The following is a 22,030-nucleotide window of genomic DNA, read 5'->3' as shown; positions in this document are numbered from 1 at the left end:
CATTACCGGTTCTTCAACTCGCAGGATTAATTCATTTTGGCAATTGCACTACCTCCGAGGGCTTCATCCATTTGTTTTCATATGAGAAAAAATTTCACTGTCATTTAGATCGAAATAACGTCTATTGATCTATCATTTATGCGCTGATGGTGGGCCAATGAGGTTTTTTTCTAACTCGGATTTGTTATATTATTACGTTGGTTTAACTGAAGGCGAGATTAATACGGCACAACTCTCCAGCACGCGGTACAACGGCTCTTCGTGGCTAATAATCGTTTTAAGTCACGAAGAAAGCATTCGTGCAATACACAGACCGGCCGAGAAGTTGATTGTCTTCATTGTATTAACTGTATGCCAAATAGACTCTAATTTACGTGACCACGAATTGTTTATTTTATTCCAATCAGCATTGAAAAAATATTCCTACAATTTTTTCATTTAAAAATGTGAAAATAGGTGCAGAAATACTTTCTCCCACAAAGAAACTATTCAAAAATAAATAAATTGCTTTAAACAACTTGTATCCATCAATAAATGAATAAATTGTTTATCTGTTCTTTAAAATCACTTTTGTTTTATTTTTCAGACGAAAAACAGAAAAATAGAAAATTTTCCCCTGTCCAATTGATTTTTTAAATCAAATAAAATATACTGGAAAGAATTTGTAAAAAACTAATGTGTTCCGTTTATTATCATTGAAAAAAAGTTATCAATATTCTACAATTTTATCTTCAATCAAAAAAATTTTATTCCCAGTGCATTACCTCGACAAAAAGTGCAAAATCTCCCGTCAAAAACGTCGAAAAAAAAATGTTGAAATGGAATATGAAACAGCGATCCGTTGTTGATGCTAGTGGGACCTTCTATTGTGAAGGGTACCAATCCCCAGCAATGTAATCCAGCCGCTCAACCCTTCGTACCATCGGCCCTACTGTCTCACTCTCAGCTGTATGAGTTTGTCCGCGCACGCGCGCCCCACCGCGCACCTCGGTTGGCGCGAGTATCAGCGGGAACGGCCGAGCGGTAACGTGGGGGCGCGTGGCGCCGCATCGGAGTTTCAGCGTCGGCAGTCGTAACGCAACCGCCGCGTTGTGCGTACGTTTCTCGGGTCGTTCGTGATTTCCCGTGGATTTATTCAATTTTTGAAACAAACTCTCCCCGATACACCGTTCATTATCGAGTGGATCGGCGCAAATGTTTGTGATTATTATCGGTGAGTGAAATATTTCCGACAATTGATAAAACATTGTTAGTCTAACTCGACGAAGGCGATTGAATCGGGGGAAATATGATGAACATCATTGCAAATTGTAGGAGAAATGATCAAGTGTTTTGACAAAGTGAATTAGGTGAATTAAATTGAACTAATGTATATTAAATGTTCTATAGGTGTTGAATAATATCAGTGATAATTCAATTGTGATAGGTTAAATGTTAAATTAAGATAGATTTTTGAGGAGAACATTGGGTGAGTTGTGCGAGTGAAAAGCGTTCTTCCTAGAATTCCGAGGCCGCGAGAACTACCAAAACAAAGGGGCTGGTAAAGCGAATCGACCAAAACAATCGGCTGTAATAATCCGATACGAACTATCTCCCTGTGCCCCTATTTATTCACCAGCCTCGGTGTGACTACAGAGTGCCGTGTTTTTCTGTTATCAAGTGCTATTGTGAATTAATAATCCAACGATTATAAAAGTTAGAAGTGCAAGTACGATGATTGTGTTGCAGTGATAAACGGTTACATACCGGCTGAAATATTTTAATTAGAATATTGAATAATAAGTGCATTGGATACGACCGAAAATGAAGCAGCCCCTGTTGATTGCGGTGATCCTCGTCGTGCTGGGAGTTGCAGTAAAAGGTTGGTGTTATTTTTCTGTTAGATGACCTTCCATTGTCCCCCGCGCGAAAACGGGTGAGCCGGGAGTCTGTCGTGCGTGTGGGGGGAAGACGATTCTTGGAATTCGCACGAAACGGGGTAACTTGAAAACAAAAGACGCTCATCCAGATTGAGGGAAAAAAAATATTAAGTTTGTAGGAAATATCTCATACATATTTGATATGTTTTTACCTCATTTGGAGCGCATATAATTGGCCCCAATTATGTATATATAATTTGGGATTATTTGATATGTTATGTATATAATAATATATATATTTTTATTAATGTTTTCACGAGAGAATATTCACGGAATATTTATAATTCGGATAAAAATTTAGGATGACTTGAAAATATTAGAAAACAAAATCTTTTTAAAAAATTTTCTTCTGAGTATTCTCCGAGGAAATTTTCAAAATTTTATTCGACACTCGAGACTCCACAGTAAATAATGCGCCAGTAATGAAAGATTCAACGAAATTTCCTCTCAACACTCGTCGGAAATTCGTTCTGAGACTGTATTACGTTGAAAAGTTGGAAAAACTGTCGGATGAGAGAAAGCCCAAAGAGAACTGGCGAAAGAGTAGGGGTTTTGAAAAGGCAGAATAAAGCCGAGGGTGTCTGGACCAAGGGAAAATTGTATCTTGCCCTTGTGTAACCGTCTTCCTAGCGGCCATGTCAGACTACGCTTTTACTCGTCTCTCCTCTCCTTTCTCTCTCTCACTTTTTTTTTTCTTCTCTCGACCTTTCCCTCGCCAAGTTCTGAGGCATCGAATTTCGGTCTCTCGCCCGTTGAAGATGTTAATTCTGCACTTCGTCTTTACTCGATTATCCCAACAGTGGGAAAACTTTGTCAAGGATCTCGGAAGCATTCTGTCTTTGTTCTCGAACCTCAGTAGTTGGTGATGAAAATAAAGAACTACCAGTTGAAAGTTCAGTGCACGTCTAATGCTCAAGATGTGCTTTGTTAATTTTCCAAGTATCATTAGAGTGTGTAGAGCTAATCGATAACCAAGAGTCTATAGCACAAACCGATATTGTCGATACGAATAATAACTTTGAAAACAACTTGAATTGTTCGGTGTATTTCGTACTATTCGATGTATTTTCCATTCGCTTTGACGATGAAAATAGTTTTTCCCCCTGTCCTTTCCACCCCCTCCCCACCCATCTCGCTCAAGCTCGGTGTAGTATGTACTGTGCAAGCCCGAAAGCGACACACGGAAAGGAATTATTCACGAGATACCGAGCACACACCCAGACTAAAGCCGTGCTTTTCTCGGACGACAGGGCGACGCGCGGGAATAATTAATCGAAATCTATATACCCGTTGCCGTTGAGACCAAAGATAGCACACGACTGTTACTCCTGAATACTGTTCTCTATATGCAGAAAGTATTTTCCATCCGTGTGGCTTCGTGTACTACCCCTGCGGGGCCTATATCATCGCCGATGAAATACAACCTTCTACACGATATATTCGTATTTCATATCCTGCATAATTGATATCGATGCTCGACGACGTGGAACAAGAGAGGGTGTATATTTTTCTTTCGGATAATACTGTGTACAGAAGGTTGGCAGGTGAGCATGAGCAGGTGGTGGGTCTTCAGGTTTAACACTTGACAGTGACTCTTTTGTATTGTTACATTGGCCATTGTGATTGATCAATGAGACTGGCGAAAATCTTTTGGAATTTGTTGAGTTTCTCGGTTTATGAGGGTTTTACGACATTTGTTTTTTTTTAATTGAAAGATGATTGCTACAAAAATCGCTCGTAAATTTGAATTTTTTTCCCTTGTGTTGTTTTTTTTGTCGAGTAGAAGTTTTTTCAAAGTCAAATTTTGGACAACAGCTCTGGAGAAATACGCCTCCCTGGTGTATCTGGCTGTCAATCGCACTGAACGAAGGAATCGACACATTCAATTTAAATATGTAAAATACACCGACGTAACTCGTAACTCGTGAGATTATTTTTCTTTTCCTTTTTCGGCTGTTGGTTAGCTCCTGCGCCATGGGCTCTATCAATTTAACTTCTTATTCGGGGGGAAAGAGAAGCTCGCCTGTCGAATGCTCCTTCGAATTTTTTTTTCTCATTCCAAAGCTATTCCCTCTTGGCTTTTTTTTCAGATATATGCTCTTACTATTCGATTTTTTTCCCTTCTATATTCCACTCTCGTTGGTATCTGAAAATTTTATTTCAATCGAGAGTTGTTTTCCATCTCACGAGAGAGTTTCTTGTTTCATTCATGAGCATGTGAGCAGAAAATTTTTATTCCTATGGGATCCACATTATGCATACACTCGGTTGGGGGTAGTGACTCATTTGTCGGAATTTTTTAATTAAAATCCGACAGTTTAGGACCTCCCAAATCTAGCCAACAGAACTGTTGTCGTAACTCCAGGGCGTTTTATCGATTCCGCGTTCACGAACGTGACACGACTCCGAACCTAGTGCGCACAGATCTACACCAAGACATAGCTCCATCTCGTTCTCATTCATCTGCCCCATTCTCACCCTGGTTTACTCGCGACTCATCGTTTGTGGACGCACTTAAGTCTGATCCTCCTCAATCTTTATTCACACACGCCTTCGTCCGCCTCCACAAGTCAGATGGTCTCTCCATCTCTACAGTTTTTCTCCTCGTCTACACTCGTTCAATTAACTGCAAGATCGCCAAACTTGAACATCACTCCTATATTCCTAGGATAATTTTCAGGATGCAATGGTCGGATGAGGTCCGATTTTTTCTGTCATTGTACATCAGATCTTCAGGCTTGTCTAATTTTTTTTATAATCACTTGATTGTTTTTTCTAAATTTGAAAAATTCCAACTTTCAAGACGAGGCTTTTTTGGGATTTGTTGACAGTTTTTTTAGGGACATTGGGCGAAGACTGAAACCAGAAAAAAATAAATATTTCGTTACGGAAAAGAGCACATAAAACGCGATCTTTTAGTTAATTATAATAAAAAAAATGGCTGCTTGTAGGGTGTGTAAAAAAATCGGTGAATTGTTGATGATAACAAGGATTTTGATCGCGTTTAGTTTACATGATATTCTGTATGTATAAAGTGTTAAAAACAATTCCTTCCCCTTCGAAAATTGTCTTCCCTGGATGCTTGAGCACAGATGCCACCACTTGCCAAAACACATTCCCACAGTTAGTCCCGTAAATGCGTGTGAGTATCCAGTACATGATACAAGACATTATCACTTGCCTGCACGCTTGCTCGCCCCTACGGCGCCGCGACGAGACGTCTCCACATCTTTCGTCAGTACTTCACTCACTCAACCCATCTCCCCATTCTCTGTATACCCTCACCCCTCTCTTCTCATCCCCTGGCCCCATCCCACTTACCGCCCCATAAAAATACTCCACCAGTACAAAACAGAAAACTTTTGCACGTTCAGGGAACAAAATTAAATTTATAACGGTTGAGAAGAATTTTCATTCGTTGAATTCCGTGAATTCTGAGTTGACGCTCCTCTCCACTCTTGGAATCCTCAAATCATTAATAATTCCGCGGGAGTTGTGGTCCATATTACCGAGGTAAATAACGAGAAATACCTAGATGTACCAAGGAGTAGAATTTGTTCCCTCATTCCTTCTACCCTTACAGTTCTTCTTTCTCTTTCTTCAACCAACACTGGTCTGTCGTAAATATTTGCTTCCACCCGGTGCCATCTAGAATCTACGCATACACTCTCTCTCTCTTTCCCCCCGTATTCCTCACCGTGTTCTCGAGTACTTTGCTTCCACTCTAACTACCGCTTTTCGGTCCACCTCGTTTGTTTACGCAAGTCTTGCTAAGATATCTGGATTTGAATTTCTAACGAAATCGTCAAGAGTCCAGACTCGAGATATATATATTTTTTTCATTTTCTTATTTACTTTCGTCAATTTAAATTGTGAATAGTCCTTGGAATAAATTCAAAATGAATTGATGAGGTTTAAAGGATGAGAATACTTTTTTCATAAAATTTAGATTAAACAAAATTATCTCATATGAATCTATTTTTCCAGAACAATAAAAATTAAAACATAAATTTTGAGAGTAGAAAAATATTTATTAAACCTTCACTATTAATTTCCTTCGATTTTCTAAATCGTCAAGAGTCCAGAGTCAAGATCTGTATTAAATTTGTTTTATTTTATTTCTTCAGTATTTTTTTAATCCCATTATTTACTCTCATCAATTCAGAACTCTGAATACTTCCCGGAATAAGTTCTGAATGTCTATCTCGAGTGCAAAGTCATCGAGTTATCGACACTCGCACACATACCCGTGAGATATTGCAGACTATCGTCAATTGGATTTGCCATAAACAGTTTGCGGGAGTGACGTGCTGATGAATCGCAATCGTTCTCTTTGTTTTATCCGAGGCATTTCGCTATTCTTCGCACGTTTCACCCAAAGTTTATCTCCCCCCAACTTTTTTTTACATCAATACTTCTCCAAACAACGCAATTTTTCTTGAATAAATTGTTCTCTTTCCGCTGGATCTCCTCCTTTCGTTTCTCTCTTTCTCCCTTTCGCATTGTTTGCTCTCTCTTTTTTTTTTCTTTTCTTTTTTTTTAAAGTGAAGAACGACATTGTCGTTAGATCTCGAGATTTCTCGTACCGGCTAGCAACATTTTGTTTAAACTTTGCCAATCTGCCGCTTGCCCCCCTTTTCTTTTCCCTCGGAAAGGCGACCCTACTCGTTATTTTGTGCTAAAGTAAAACTTTTTCATGAGGGAAAACTGTTGCTCCGAGTAGATTTACTCAGGGAAAATGAGAGAGAAAAAATTAACTCTTCTTTTTCTCCAGTTACATTTGTAATTTCTTTCATGTGGCACACTTTGTGGACGAGATGGATTTTTAATTTAAATAGTGAAGTGCTCTATCTCTTTTAGCAACATCTCATGTAGAAAATGAAAAAGAAAAAAAGCTGACGTTAAAAGCGCGAAAAGTAATGCTTAAAAATTTTATGTGTGAAAATTTTCGAAACCAGTCATTATAAATCAGTGATACGAGCTCCAGGTGTAGCAATAATTATATTCTCGTTCCTCAATAATTCAATAATTATAAACCTGGGCCCTTGCATTTCACGTGAAAATTATACATTTATGATAATCTTACGAAAGAATCTTAATTCATCGGCTCGAGAAGACCCCAATGTTGTTGGAAATTCTCCGAGTCCGGTTTCACGAGTTTAATTCACCATTACCGTAATGGTGAGTTAATTAAGCCATAAATGCACCACGTACAAATGCCAATTAAAGGGGGAATGAAAAATTCCATGTGTTATTATTAAATCTTAAATGGCGAAAGAGGTCGCAGGTGAGCGTAAATGATTTCAATAAATATGTCGTTTATAAAAATGAATTGTACTTTCGAGGGGCTCTTTTGCGTTGTAGTGGTGTTTAAGCAGTCACCTCTGGGCATTAAATGATTACGGAAAATACCTCATTGACAGAGTTTGATGACTCGTATTTTATCGCTCGGTTGGATTTATCGACTTAATGAAAAAATAAAACGGAGTGCAGTGATGCGTATAATGTTATGTTGACAGATTGTTTTTATGTAAGTTTGAATTTTACATAAATTTGCTCATTTGTCATTCAATTTTTAGACATCTACATATTTTATTAAATTTTTTTTTTATTTATGAAAAGCCAGGGTTCAGAGATTTAATTAAAAGAGAACTCATATCGAACAAAATTAATCCTTGTTAAGCACTCCAGTATTTTTTCATGAAAATATTACCACTAATTTCCTACCGTTGTGTATTCTCGTGCAAGTGATTAGTACAGGGCTCCCAGTAGCTACATTTACGAGCAATAAATAATAGTCAAGTAAGGGGTATGCAGCAAAATCGTGGAATATTTGAAAGCGCGTAATGTAACTGCCTCGTGGCAGTTGCACAGGTACGACGATAAGAAAACGATTGTTATGAAAGCCTCTGAATAAACTGAATCAAGTAGTCATTTACCTCAACAACAGTTTTATCGTGCCAACTACCGTGAATAATCCATTAACGTTCCGCCCCCTTTTTCTCATAAATTGTTTCACTGAATGATTATCGATACGCGACACTCATTCTCCGAAGTGCAGAATGAATGAATGAAAATGAAAAAAAATATATATATGTAAACATATATATGTATATATATGGCAATTATCACTGAGCTCTCACTTCCTGTTAACAACGAGTTGCAATACCATAAATTAGATAATGCAGATTGAGGGATGGGTTATCTGGTATCACTTAACTGGCCTCCACAATAACGATCAGGTCGAATGGTGCGCCTGGATGGAGTGTCCAATACATACATTGAGTATATTTCATGGAGGATGGTGCTTGCACATTCCGCCATGATGTGTCAATGCAGAACATTCGATAAAGCTCATGCATGTGTGCATTTTGCCAAAGACCACATCCATATGTTGCTGGCACACCAGATGTGGTATATCTCGGTTTTGTGCGTATTGGCTCTTTATATACTCGTACACCAGTCAATTGTTATTATACCCCTCGAGATTGTATTATATTAATCGAATGAGGTGACTAAATACCTGAATGTAAATTTATCAGTCATCTCTATGACGCTAATTTAGGTACCACTTGGGATCATACAATAGAGAAATAAAAAGTGAATTAACTTGAAGAAAATATTTTTGATTTTTAAAAATTATTTCTCATTTTTTTCAGTCTTAAAATTGTTTCTTATTAATGAAGAAAAAGCCATTCAAAATTCATGATTTAATTAGGGATTACTTGTGAACAAAAAAATGCTCAATTTTCGAAAAAGTATTTTCTGATAATGGATCAATCATAAATATGAAGATAATTATTATCACACCTCCATACACATTTGAAGAAAATTAAAACTGGAATTGCAGGACTTAAATTTTGTTGATTGAAATTAACAAGGCAAATATCAGAATTTATTAATAGCCATGTAAGAATGTAAAAGGGAATCTCATGTTGGCGCAACTATTGGCTCATCACGAAAGAAATCAAGAAGAATAAGGAAAATGGAATAAAAAGAATAGAGGACCAAAAAAAAAAGAGAAACTAAACTAGTGGTGGAGAGCCCTGCAGCTTTATTTATCGTGGGTTTTAGAGAACAGAGAGGTGGACTGTGTGCCTTGAGATATCGCTAACACGCGCTTCGCGACAACTTCATTCTGGAAGGCGCTTTCTTTTAAACATAACGAGGGGATGAATAAAGCGAGAGTGGTGAAGGGGGAAATGGGGGAGAAGGGAATTTTTGAATTCCTCGGTGGATTTTTATATGGCATCCGCTCATGTCAGCCATCTTGTCGTTGTATTTTATTCCTCCCGTGGTGTGTATTAAAATAAACTGTTTACTAATCCTCTTCCATGGAATTCTAACGTTAAACTCTCCGGAGACACTCGGTGTTTTCATCCTTCGGGTATCCGTGCAGCTGTCATCGAATGTATTAGAGCATGGTTTAACACTCTTGTCTGACGTACACCAACCAATCAAATTTTGGGGAATTTCGCTATATATGAGAAAAAGTCGGGGCAAAACTGAATTCTTGGGGCTGGAAACGAGTATTTCAATCGTGACAAAGTTAAAAAAATTGTGTATCCGGAAAGTTTGATGCTAATCATTAGTTTTTGGAAGCAAGTCTAAATCAAATTGTAGATCTGACACTAGAGCATTTCCGAGTAGAACAATTTTGCGGGGAATATTATGGAATTTTTTTTTTTATTAATTCTTCCAGCATTCGAAAATTGATTTTGTAACTGGGGAATTTTTTTAGTCTCAGCACTAGAATTGTTTCTCAAAAATTCTCGAATTTTTCTCTTCGCGTTGCTGGGAGAGAGTAAAGACAAATGTATCCGCAGTTTGAACATCACGCGGTCAGTTGACTGATGGAGGGGGTCAAGACAAGCAACGAGATATTTCTTCTCCATCGATTAATCCTCTTATCGATCCACTAAATAGGCTTAACGTTGTACAAGTATTTATAAATTGACTCGAAATTGATCGTGTCCAACATCTTCAGATACACCCACGCTCTCCATTTCTAGCGATCAAGGACGACATGAGGAATTCATAAAGATATTTCCATTTATCAACGAAAAAAAATATTTAGAAACTTGAATTTTTGTGGATGCTGTTTAATCCAGCAATCAATTAACATCCTTTTTGCCTGACACGCGAGTTTCAGTTCTCAGCTGGATATTTCTTTATTAAACTTGGGGGGGGGGGTGAACAGTGGGTGGGGAGAAAAAAAAACGATATAATATACTGACAAAAAGGGGAAAAAAACGAGATCACGCAGAGAGTTCGTCGACTCAAATTTCTGAGCACGCTCTTCACTGCACTTTCCCTCTCGTTTGAGTGGCCACAAGGAGGGAGACTAATATGGCGTCGTTGTACAGACGTCCAGACGCTTCTGACAGTTTTAATTGATCGAAGAAAAGAATAAAAGAGGGGTGACGAGGCGTCATTATGGATAATACCAGACCTATTGAATACTATTCTCATTGATATATCGAATATCGATGGGCAATTGATGTAATTGAATCTCCAATCACCATCACAATCACAATAATATTTCTGCATAATAAACTCGTTGACTCAAGACATTTTCCGATTACAGGCAATTGAACATTTTCTTATACTCCGTGAATTTCCGATAATAATTATCCTAAAGGAAATTGAAGGTTTGAAATAATAATCCCATCTTCGCTTTCTCGCGCATTTCGTATCATTCAACTGTTAAGTCTCGTGGTATCCCAGACCGATCTATCATAATCGAGTAACACACCGATAAGAATCCTAATTAAATTTCCGGAGCTGGAGTAGTCACGAGACTACGTGCTACGAACCATTGAGAATCTTTAACTTTACAAGTCTCCTTTCCACTTCTCAACTTCCTCTTTTCATCGAGTTAATTCAGCAATAGTTTGAGATAAACTCTTGCTCGTGTGGTAGAATTATCGGATGATTATACCAACCAGTCAAAATAACAAACTTTTATCATTTTCGATGAGATCGGGTTAGTTTTCATAGTTTCATTATAACCGGATAAAGAATTAATGATTCAGATGACTGGGTTGGGCTATCGTACAATCCTATCAATCGATAAATCAAGACTATATTTCTGATATGCAAATATTGATCGTGTGATCATGGTGAGTTTGGAATATACACACGCCGTCAAAGAGGCTAAGCGGAGAATTAATTGAAAATGAAAAAGTGAATAGTGAGGTGCCTGTTAATGATCGTTAAAAAAAGTGTTGGTGCAATTGCGGACGACTGATAGGCCAGTAATAACACCTCTTACCCGATATTAGTCACAGGTTCAAACATTTTATAAAAAATTGAGTGACTATTTGAAGTGAAATTGTATCACTGAAATGTCATCAGGTAAACGGTGCAATACGTCACATGTAATAATGACATTTGAGGCGTCAATATATCGTTCCAGTCATAAAGCAATTTGCTAAACAGATGCAACAGATGCAGGTGTGATACTCACATTGAATATACATATGTGCTTGTCAGAGCGAGATGATATAAATGTGTTGAGTGGTAACAGTGAGGATCTGCAAGCATTTGCATTATCATATCTTGTCTGGGCCACAATTCTTGTGCAAAGCTGGAAATTACAGCATTAAACTGATGCCAGAGAGGGAAGAAAGGCCACATGTGAGAGATGCCCATACCAAATAACTAGGATGTTTCAACTTGTACTAGACTACTTGGCTAGGCGTATGCTATGTCCCACAGAACATTCACCCGGTCTTCGTATAATATCAACTTGCCAAAACTACGTAAATTCCCTCGTACTCCTCTACCCAATCTACAAACGCATGTACATACGGTTATAGTGGGCTGATGTACCTATGCAGAAGCAAACCAGCGAGCCATGAACCTTGTGTATTCCATGGATATCTCGGCGATGCTCCTCCATCTTCGTTATCCCTATTAACCAGCAACGGGTGGGAGTAGTCGTGAGTCGCTAAATATTTCACCAAACCATATCCACCATACCTGAGATTATTCCACGTCTAGACAGACCAGGAGGTGCATGGGAATATAACAACAATACTCTATATACATCATGATCGTTGTTATCGTGTTTGGTGGTATTTTTTTTATTATTTCTGGTAAATCAGAATGTGTGAATACTCGAGTGATAAATTGTTACTGGTATGTGCACATTAACATACACTGTGATTATGAATCTGACAGAGATCGACGAGTTTCTATGTGGATGTTACCCACCACAAGAGCTAATTACATTGCACTTGATGGCTGTGAGTAGGGATTGTCTTGAGGGTGAGGGGGATGACACTGTGTTGAACTTAATGTCATGCATTTAATCATCACTGTTGATCGTTTCTATAAAGAAATTGTAATAAATAATTGACGAGGTAAAACGGAAGGAGGGGGTTGATGTCTCAATTTGAGGAAATCAAAATGGTTGGAATTTGTGAGCGCCATGGGGGTAAATATACGAAGAGAAATGTTGAATAAAAATTACGGAGTTTTTGCCAAGTGTTTGGTAATAATCGAGTTGATATTTATGCAGACTTTTTATTTTATTGACAAACACTTATACTTTTAAATGAACTTTTGCACTTCGACAACAATCATTAAGTAATTTGAAGGAATTCAAGCTCATTTTTCCCCTTGAATATATAATGTTTCGATTAGGAACAATAAGGAAACTTGAGTTCTGTAATTTTTATGGTGTATTTCTCTCCGTCTGGTTTGGATTTTTGTCCCTAGAAATTTTATCAAATTTCTCAACATATTTTGCACAACATGGAATTAATTATTATCGTTGAAGCTCTCTCGTTCATCTGTACATAGCCCTCGGCAGCCACGAGCACGCCTACTCACGTGCCGTGAGTACTCTCTCTTTCTCCCTGGACTCCAACAAGTTCAGAGTATATTTTCCCTTTCCCCTTGTTTCATTCCTTTCGTCGCCCCATGTATTTCGTCTCACCTAATCGCTTTTGTTTCTCCATCCTCCTCGGCCTGACTGTCGACAAAAAGGTAACGTGGCGTGATTATGGTATCCGGACGTCGTCGACAGACCACGGGGACCACCATGCTAGTCTCGGCACGAGTCCGCGATTCAAAACTTCCGGTTTCTCTTTCCCCTCTGCTTTCTCTTCTTCATTCCTCCCTCTGGTCTCAGATTATGCACATCTCCTTTCGCATGAACAAACTCAACAATTGTTGTATCCAACTCGGATGCACGAATTGGACAACTGGCAATTGATGGGGGAGTGAGGGACTATTATTAGTTCAAAATATTTTGTCAAAGTCATTCAGTCGCTTTTCAAATGTATTTCTTTTTTATTTTTTACACGATAACAATGACATCACGATCTATTCACATCATAGCGTGATCATTGTTGCTTTCGTTTCCTTCCGGAGGGTGCAGAAAGGGATTTTTTTTTTTTTTTAGAAAAGTTTTCGTTGTGGAACTGGAAATTTTAGTCTACCAAAAAATTTAAAATTGACAGCAGCTAATTTTCACATCTTACAGCTTCTGACTCCTTCCAGGGAATTTTTTTAGAGTAATTTATATTTTTTCTAATATAATTTATGGTGCCAATATTTATTCATCTTTCTCGAAGCAATTTTTTTTTTCTCAGCATCATTAATTCTCGATGTTGACGCACGAAGGCTTTTCATTGCCAGATACATCGATGAATGATCAATGCTCCGGTCACTATCGGCTCACCACACGCCCCCTTTTTTTCACCCAGATAATTCAAAAATTGTGTTCTTGTTTTTCGTGAAGAGGGGAGAATAAAAACATTTTTGTTGGGAATGTGCCAGGCCGGAGGGTACACGAAAAAATACTTTTTTTTTTATAGCGAACCGAGAATAGAGTGTGTTTAGTAGGAATATTCGATATCCTGTAAAAATACGGGACAGAGGACATACACGAGAGTCCTGAACACAGATAGATAAACTGAAGTCATATGCGGCAATATTTCACGATTGCCCCATTTACTGCTGTCGAAAAAAAAAAAACGTCGGGGTTGATGGAAGGGGGGGGGGGAATAGTCGCCCTAAAAACCATTCAACTTTACTAGCTGATAATTCTTGTACTTGGAACGGCGCGTGGCACGTGGGGTTCTCTTTAAAAGAGTGAAGGGGACGTATATATCCGGTAGTAAGGCGTACCCCCAGTGGTCCCCCTAGCGGCGAACAATGTGACGGTACCCTAGTGCTCCCTTGGATCGATATTTTGTCCTTCTGATGTCATTGATTTTTTTTTTTTTTTTATTCACCATTGCACCGATGGTCGCGTGCTGATGGTATTCGTATGGAAAATATTCATGTTAATGTGTATATACCGAGGGGGAGGAATGGTGGTAGCGCTCGTTAGGCGCACTCTACTTATGTGCATACTTTTCCCTCCCTCTTACCACCCACCCGTTCGAGAGTCATAACTCATCCGTTTCCCCATTTTATTTTTTCAACCTGAACGGAGTGCACACGCGACCTCTCGATTGCTCGATTGAGTGACTACTTCGGAGAAGGTACAATTTTCTAGCTTCTCGGTATTGGAATGGGCTCCTCTCAATTGAGTATACGATGTGTTGAGAGTAGTGAAAACTGTCTAATTTTTTAAGATTTACATAATGAATGCATTTAAGTTTTTCAATGATTTACTGTTGGGAAAAAAATTTTCCCAAATTATCAGTTCTTTTTCCTAAATTTCTAGATTAATTTTCCCACTAGTGAATGACGAATGGTTGCAATTTCTAGACTTGGTATGCATTTCCGTGGACTTTGCTGGACTATAACAGTAGAACAAAGGATGAGATGAGTTGGTAGAAGGGTGAAAGTACCCTGAATTCACCCAGGAAGTTTCTAGGCTTCCGTAACTATCGTGGTTTTGTACAGCCGCGAATAGAAACCGCGGTTGCATCCCCCCTGCGGTGTCAGGCCAATTGGTGGTATGATTTATAATGATTATCGCATTGTGCCGAAAACCGTCACTAAATAATGCATCACCTATCGTACTATTATCATCAGGGATAGAGCTTGAACTCGGTGAAACTTTGCGTTTTGTTCCATATCTTATAATTCTACCACGAGAGAGAGAGAAGGAGGAAGATATTCGTGGTGGGTCGTACGAGAAACAATATATGTAGATGTTGGATGTACGGGCATATCTGTACGCTACTGCGAAACATTTTATGCGACTGCAAACTTTGGCAAAATTGTCTGTGTGTGTATGGGTGAGTGTGGAAAGTTAGGCGCCGAGGGGGCGTAGACGTCGACTAACTTCGAGCTTCGTCTGGGCCTTCCCTATGTATATGCGCATCGATAATCCACGCTTGACGCTTTTACACAATCCGATCCTCCCTCTGCGAGAATCATGGATAACAATTTTCCCACGATACTTTTATGCCTCAAGCGTGAAATTGAAAAATATACCGTACCATATCGGCATATGTGCAGTAGGTCTTTGGTATTCGGCGCGGGGGTTATAATGTACTGGATTAAGATTTTTTAATAATAGGGCATAATCAAGAAATTAGTACCTGCGATTATATTCAATTAATTATTTTTTAAAATTCTAACCACAATAATAAATTAATTACATTCAATCACTTTGCTTTCTAGAAGTCTGGAACATTTTGTTCAATTTAGAAATTTTTTTTTCTGATGTTGAGTCACTTGAGTGGCCTGTATGATTTCTGAAAAATAAATAATTATCCAATTATGATTAGGAAAACAATAATTAGTTAATTTGGTTGGCGCATAATGTCCTCAAGCAAACTGGAAAATCGTTTGCCATTCTTTCGACACCTGTGCAGGCATATATCACCCTCGAACACAATCATTCTCCCGAGAGGGAGATAGATGCATTGAACAAGGTGGGGTAGGGAGGGTTAGGGGGGAGGGGGGAAATGGTTCGATATTCCCAGCAGCGAACACCTCGTGATTAACTGCCCCAAGGCCCTCTGGGCAAAAGGGAGATCGTTAACTCCCTCCTCCATGTGTGTTTGGATTCGTTTCAGTTCTTGGGGGCCAGTAACGATTGACTCTGCTGTAAAAATATCCAACTTCCGGTTATAACGTATGGTTTGATATTGCCCGAAGCAATTTTACCATATTGGTTCATCTTTAATAAAACCCATGATATAGTACTCAGTTTATCCAACAAAATAAAAACATTCAATTTCATCTGAGTGGTGAAACTTTATTCTTCCAAATGTCTTGGTGAAATGCGAAACTTCTCACAAGTTGGCGAGAGTATCTTCGTTGATTCCTCGTGAAAATGGGTCTCTTTTTTTCTGCAAAAAAAAAAAAAAATAAAAAAAAAAAGCAGTTTCAACTCGCTGAGTGTGTGGTGGCGCGGACGATTGCAGTGTATGTGGTCTCCGCCTTTCTCCAATTCTTTTCGTCGCTGTGTGGTTTCTCCACAAGGTGTACATAATGGCAAGGAGAAGTGAACTCGAAAGAAAATCGGCCGGAAGAACCGGAAGCGGGTGTGGCTCAGAGTGGGGAGAGGGTGTAGGTTGGTGGGGTAGGAGAGGTAGAGTACTTTTACCACCCGAACATAGAGAACTAAAGCGAAAGAATAGTGGTGCCAGTGAGATACCACCCGAGTCTAGAAGTTTTCACCTCCTTTCTTCCCTCGCAATTCTTTACCACCTATGCTCAATTCTTCTCTTTCACATTTCATCCCCCTCTCTCCTCTGTTTTTTTTTGTTCCCTTTCATTTTTAAAAACCACAACGACGAAAGGCTTTTAGGGGGGGGCCAAAGTCATCGATATACAGCTGTATCTGACCGATGGTATAAGCGAATCGAGGGGCTTTCAGCTAACAACTATACTATGGGTGCTAACGAATCTCAGGGGGATGTAGGATGAGGGACTGGAGGGGTACCGCTCTGGGGACTGAAGAAGGAGGAAACGATTTTTGGATGGGGTATTGGTGCCCTTTTACTGGTGGATATCACCCCATAGAAATGGTAATGGTACCACGAGACGTTAGTGTTTTGGATTTGTATGTTATCCCACCCCAGTCTATACTATTTTGTCAACTTTATCACAGTGGATCTATGGGAAAATTTGGGGGATGAATTTACACCAGTCCATAAATGTTTAATTTCAATGTCTATGGGTGTGATCCAGAAAATTCGCAGGACTAATCTCCGTGACGAGCGGCATCTGATTCTCACGAATAAAAAAGAAGAGATTGGCTAACGATTTTCAGACCCATGTGGGCCATGATTTATTTGCGTAAGGGGTGGGGGGATTAAGATGGAGTTGGCCGATATGTGGATAATGGAGGAGTGTTTAAACAACCGTGTGGAACTAAGTGGATATTGCAAAGCTTGTTTACGAAATTTATCGATACGGATTTTTTTTTTGTTTCTATTGGGAAATTTTATATTTTTTCAATTGGTTAGTGTCAAAAAAACTATGAAAATTTATAATATTTTTGGTGCACTTTATGAAAAACTTGGATTTTCTTAATGTGCATTGTACATCGGGATATTTATAGTCAAGTTCGTGTGAAATATTTGGAATTTAACGAGAATGTTGGTCTCATGTGAGACCAGAAACGGGAGGACAGACATGAGCGTAAGCTTGGAATACAATGACGGCTCTTTCACGGGGCACTTACCAACGCGAGTGTTCAAGTGCGATAATGCACTTCCGTACGAGAGAGAGAGAAAGACAGTTATGTACTGTATGTACTGAAGCAATCGTTTGCAACACCCGTCAGTCGTGGAGAACTCGTCAACTCAATGCACTGGAACTCGATGTCTTTCGTTCTAATTGAGAACGAGGTTGAGAGGGAAGTTTTACGAGAATTTTCATGGTTGCACTGACATCCGGAGGAATAGTGTTGCCTGTATGTGGCATTCAAACAGCCGAACTCATTGACGAGAAAATTTACGGAGCGGCTACTGCGAAAAGGGCGTTAAAACTGGCGCCAGATCATATCTCGTGAATTACATCTTCAAGAGTATTAATTTAAGACATTTGACAGGAAAAGGTGGAGCTCATTGTTGACGTCAATTCCTGGTGCTTTCTTAATTTTCATCTCTCATTCTGTAATTATGAGTTATAAATTACTCGTCTAATAGATATTATTACAAATTATTTTATTTTCCTTTTTACAATTGAGAAATGCACTGAAATTCGCGATTATATTCACAAAAGTCACTCACGGAAATGGGTACTAACAAAAAAAATTCACTTCAATCATTCTTCAAAGAGAATAATAACGCGATAATTAGTTATGCCACGTGATAAATAGGCCCCTCGATTTTTTATACCACCAGCTGTGTACTTGGTTCTCTTTCTCTCAATGGTCCATGCAATTAGGTCGATTTTCTCGGCGGTACACATCTGTCGACTCGTTGTAAGAACGGCATTTCTGAGGTTTGTCTGATTCTCCTCCTCTCCCCCCCCCCTCATTCCACCTCAATCAAAGTGAGATGGAATAGCCTTTTTCCCCGGACCCCCACACTCACCCGCCCATTTCCTAGGACTCCCCCGACGCTCAAATACTTGAGCATTAAAACAGCGTAATAGCAGTTTCCGGAGTCCAAGTGTATCATTGATACTGATGCTACCAGCTACCGTTATACAAGTCGGTTTGCCCTCTGATCTTATTCCCTTACCCCGTATGCTGATGAGGGAATCGCGGTTGATTATTTTAATTGAGGCAGTGCCGCTTGTGATAAAAGAAAAAAAAAATCTACTCCCTTTCGCTGATTTATTTCTTTCTTCTTCATTCGTAGAAGGCATTTTAGTTGCGAATTGGAATACGTAATATTTCAAAATGATACTCGCATGATGTAGCACTCCATAAACGAATCTATTATGAATTTAATTGGACAGAAGTCCTCGGTTAATCAAATTTTATCAACGTGAAATTGATATTTCAATGGAGAGTTTAATTCGTCAAAGCGGAAGAACCGCAACATTTTTTTTTCTCGTATAATTTACGATCAATCCCGCTGATGTATGACGCCACCTCTCTATTATTCGATAAATGATCATCGCATTGCGGCATTAGGGGGCTGTATGTGGCTCGATTGTTTCAATTGAAACGATACTCGTGCGATTGAACCAATTGAATTTCATGCCCTCCCATCTCTCATTCTCTATTCTCCATCCATCTACTCACTTGAGGTGGTTGTAATCAAATTTTATTAGTAGCTTGGTAAGTGACACCCAACAATATATCAAACTCACTGGCCGCGAAAATATTTGCCCCCCCCCCCCTCTCCATCCTCACTGATGAATTATAAATTATTATTAACGTCTAGACGATTATTTATAACCTCTCAATTTCCATAATCTTGGTTGAAGTATCATCGCTGCAATGGCAACCACCAACGGTCAATGACTGGTTGCTTGGTGTGTGTGTCATCTCCGGATATCGCCCACATGTGTTTCTCACAAAGTATTTTTATTAATTGTATATACACACTTCTTTCTCGCCTTTGTCTTCCTCGATGATTCAACAGACTCGTTGGAAGCGCTAATTAATGCTCAATTTTGTTATTGCATTTGGGGCAACAGTAACTTGGTCAATTTTCTTTATAAGTAGAACGTGATAGTGGACACGCACGGGTGGAGAGAAAAATCTGAGAATTTTTCTTAGGGAATTTATCGTTCGGTCATAATTCTGGTAATTGGTACGTCAATTAATCTAGAATTCTTGGAGATTTTTAACACACTCCAGTGACGATAAAATGAGAGGAATTTCATCGTTCAAAATTCCAGGGTTTTCCGTAGATATCAGACACAGAGGAATTCGGGTAAAAAAAATTGATTGAATTTCTAATGACTTAGAAATGCACTACATCGATATTTATTTAATTCTCGGAAAATCCATATCAATGAAAAAATTGAATTTCGATATGAAAAAGCAGAATGAGACAATTTGTGTCTCAGCAATTCGATAAATTTTTTTTTTGTTTCCAAATGAAACGTGATAGTGAACACTCAGTGAGAATTGGAAACTAACAATTGAAGAACGCTGGACTACAGCTGGACACAGGGAATACTCCATTGACGATCGCAGTAAAGATCAAAGCTCACGGTTGTATCGTTGTAAAACCATCCCACCAAAACGGATATCAGGGAGCATGAACTCAATGTTGCACCATCAACACGACGTTGCAATATAGACATGTGCATCCACACACTCGTGTGACGCATCAAAGCTCACTGGAGTTGTGTGGGTGTGAGAAAGGTGCAAGGGTAAAAAGCAGAATTTCTATACCATGGCGACAGAATAGAAAAACGAGCGCCACATGACCCGACACGATCCTCAACCCTCCTTTGTACTGGTGCACGAGGGCATCTATGACGTATTTCGATACTTTTCTACACATGAGAGAGAGAAGGAGAATGTTCAATATACACTTGAAGTATTGGTGCGTGCAAGTGTTGACGATACAGAGGTTAAATTCCAGAATATTGATGTTAAATTCACAATTCCAGGATAGGACACTGGGAATAACAATGAATCAATTGATGTATTTGATTCTCTCCTTCCCCCCTCCCCCTCCTCGTCTGTTTGCCCCTTTTGAGGGGAAAACAATCCGATTGTTTAACATGTGGTTATGACTTTGATATAAAACATATTAATTTTCCAATTGTACAATCACCATTGACCTGATTTCAAAGCCCCACCACAAGTGGAATTTAATTATTTTTTTCCGTTTGATATTTGCTAAACGATAAGAAAATATTTCATGCACAATTGCCATTTTCCATTGTACCATCGTATTATCCTTCATTCATTATTCATCCAGTGAGAATAATTTCAACTGTTGTGCTTAATGAAATCATAATTCACGGTGAAATTAATCGAGATGAGATAAAATTTAAAATTATATCGAATGTCAGTTTTTGTCCCAGTGAAAATTATGCTGGCCATAACTGTTCATCGATAACGCCCCGTGCAGATGATTTATGAGTGTAAAAATAAATTCATCGTTTTTTTTTTTATCGCAATCTTTTTTTCTCCCCTCCCCACTACCTTCAATCCCCCTTCCTCCATCCACTCCCACTCCCGTTCTAAATCATTAATGCAGCATTAAACGCCTCTCGCATTCGGTGAAATGCAATTTTCGCGCTGCTTTAACGATTATTTACGAGACATTTCTCTCACACTCTCACAACCAATCTGACCAATCGTGTAATTATTCTTTTTCTCATCTGTTTCAGGTAAGAGAGAGAGATACTAACATCCCAACTACTGGTTTTTCTACCCCACCTAGAAAGAGTACCTTCCGTAACGAGACCGCGGTTAAGCCGATAACGTATGTACCTATATAATACATAACTGGCACGCAATTCCCCTGAGACAGTGCGCGACCCGGATGGTATTAAAAACCAATTAAACGTCACGCAGTTACCCATAAATAACCTGAAAAAGACTCGGCGTTTTTCACCGCTGGTAGAATAAAAAAAAAAAACAAAAAATTCATATATATACACATCCCGAGAAAATCCGCCGGTGAAAATATATTTTCCCCGGCTGGATTTGCCTGCGCATGTGGTTGATTCGCGTTTGTTTCCCATTTCACTTCTTCGGTCCAGCACAGACCATTAAATGTAAAACCACAAAGTGCACGTTATTCCAGCTGGTGACCAACCGGCCCTCTTTTAATATATATCCATCCCCATACCACCATTCACCTCTCTTTTCCTTGTTCCAATACACACACACATCTCACACGATCTCATTTCACCTCGATATTTTTCATCGTACATCAAACTCATCGTATGTACACATACGCAAGAAGGTTACGGATGAATCGCGCCACTTTGCATACTAAAGTGCACTCTCAAAATTTACTTAGCCGGACTAACGTCCGTAACACAGGGCGACACGCGCACTCAGCACCGACTTGTCTTGTGGTTCAAAGGCGTCGTCGCATAAATTTAGAAACTACTCTGAACCCCAACTGAGCGTAAAAGTGGATTAAGTGAGACACTTGAACGAGAAACATTGAGTTTGATTTTTTTTTTCTTTTTTTTTTTAAATGAAAATAAAGTAATGTTTGGTTTGGCTCGAGGCGGGAGAATTCTCACATTTCATGAATTTTAGATCGTAAAATATATTTTTACGAGGCCACAATAGCGAGTGCATTTTTTTT

General features: G+C 38.9%; 1 protein-coding gene across 1 annotated transcript in view; it reads left to right on the top strand.

Annotated features, from left to right (window-relative positions):
* The first annotated feature begins 1,082 nt into the window (after positions 1 to 1,082).
* The window catches only part of LOC135163401 (protein sax-3-like), a 181,695-nt gene continuing 160,747 nt past the window's right edge, over positions 1,083 to 22,030 (top strand). Inside the window, exon 1 of the mRNA XM_064122800.1 lies at positions 1,083 to 1,861. Within this exon, the coding sequence (XP_063978870.1) occupies positions 1,804 to 1,861 (58 nt within the window). The 5' untranslated portion in view covers positions 1,083 to 1,803. The remainder of the gene's footprint in view (positions 1,862 to 22,030) is intronic.

This window comes from Diachasmimorpha longicaudata, chromosome 6 (genome assembly GCF_034640455.1).
Source record: "Diachasmimorpha longicaudata isolate KC_UGA_2023 chromosome 6, iyDiaLong2, whole genome shotgun sequence".
NCBI classification, from domain to species: domain Eukaryota; kingdom Metazoa; phylum Arthropoda; class Insecta; order Hymenoptera; family Braconidae; genus Diachasmimorpha; species Diachasmimorpha longicaudata.
The sequence above is the reverse complement of the archived record's forward strand: the minus strand, read 5'-3'. Positions and strand labels throughout refer to the sequence as shown.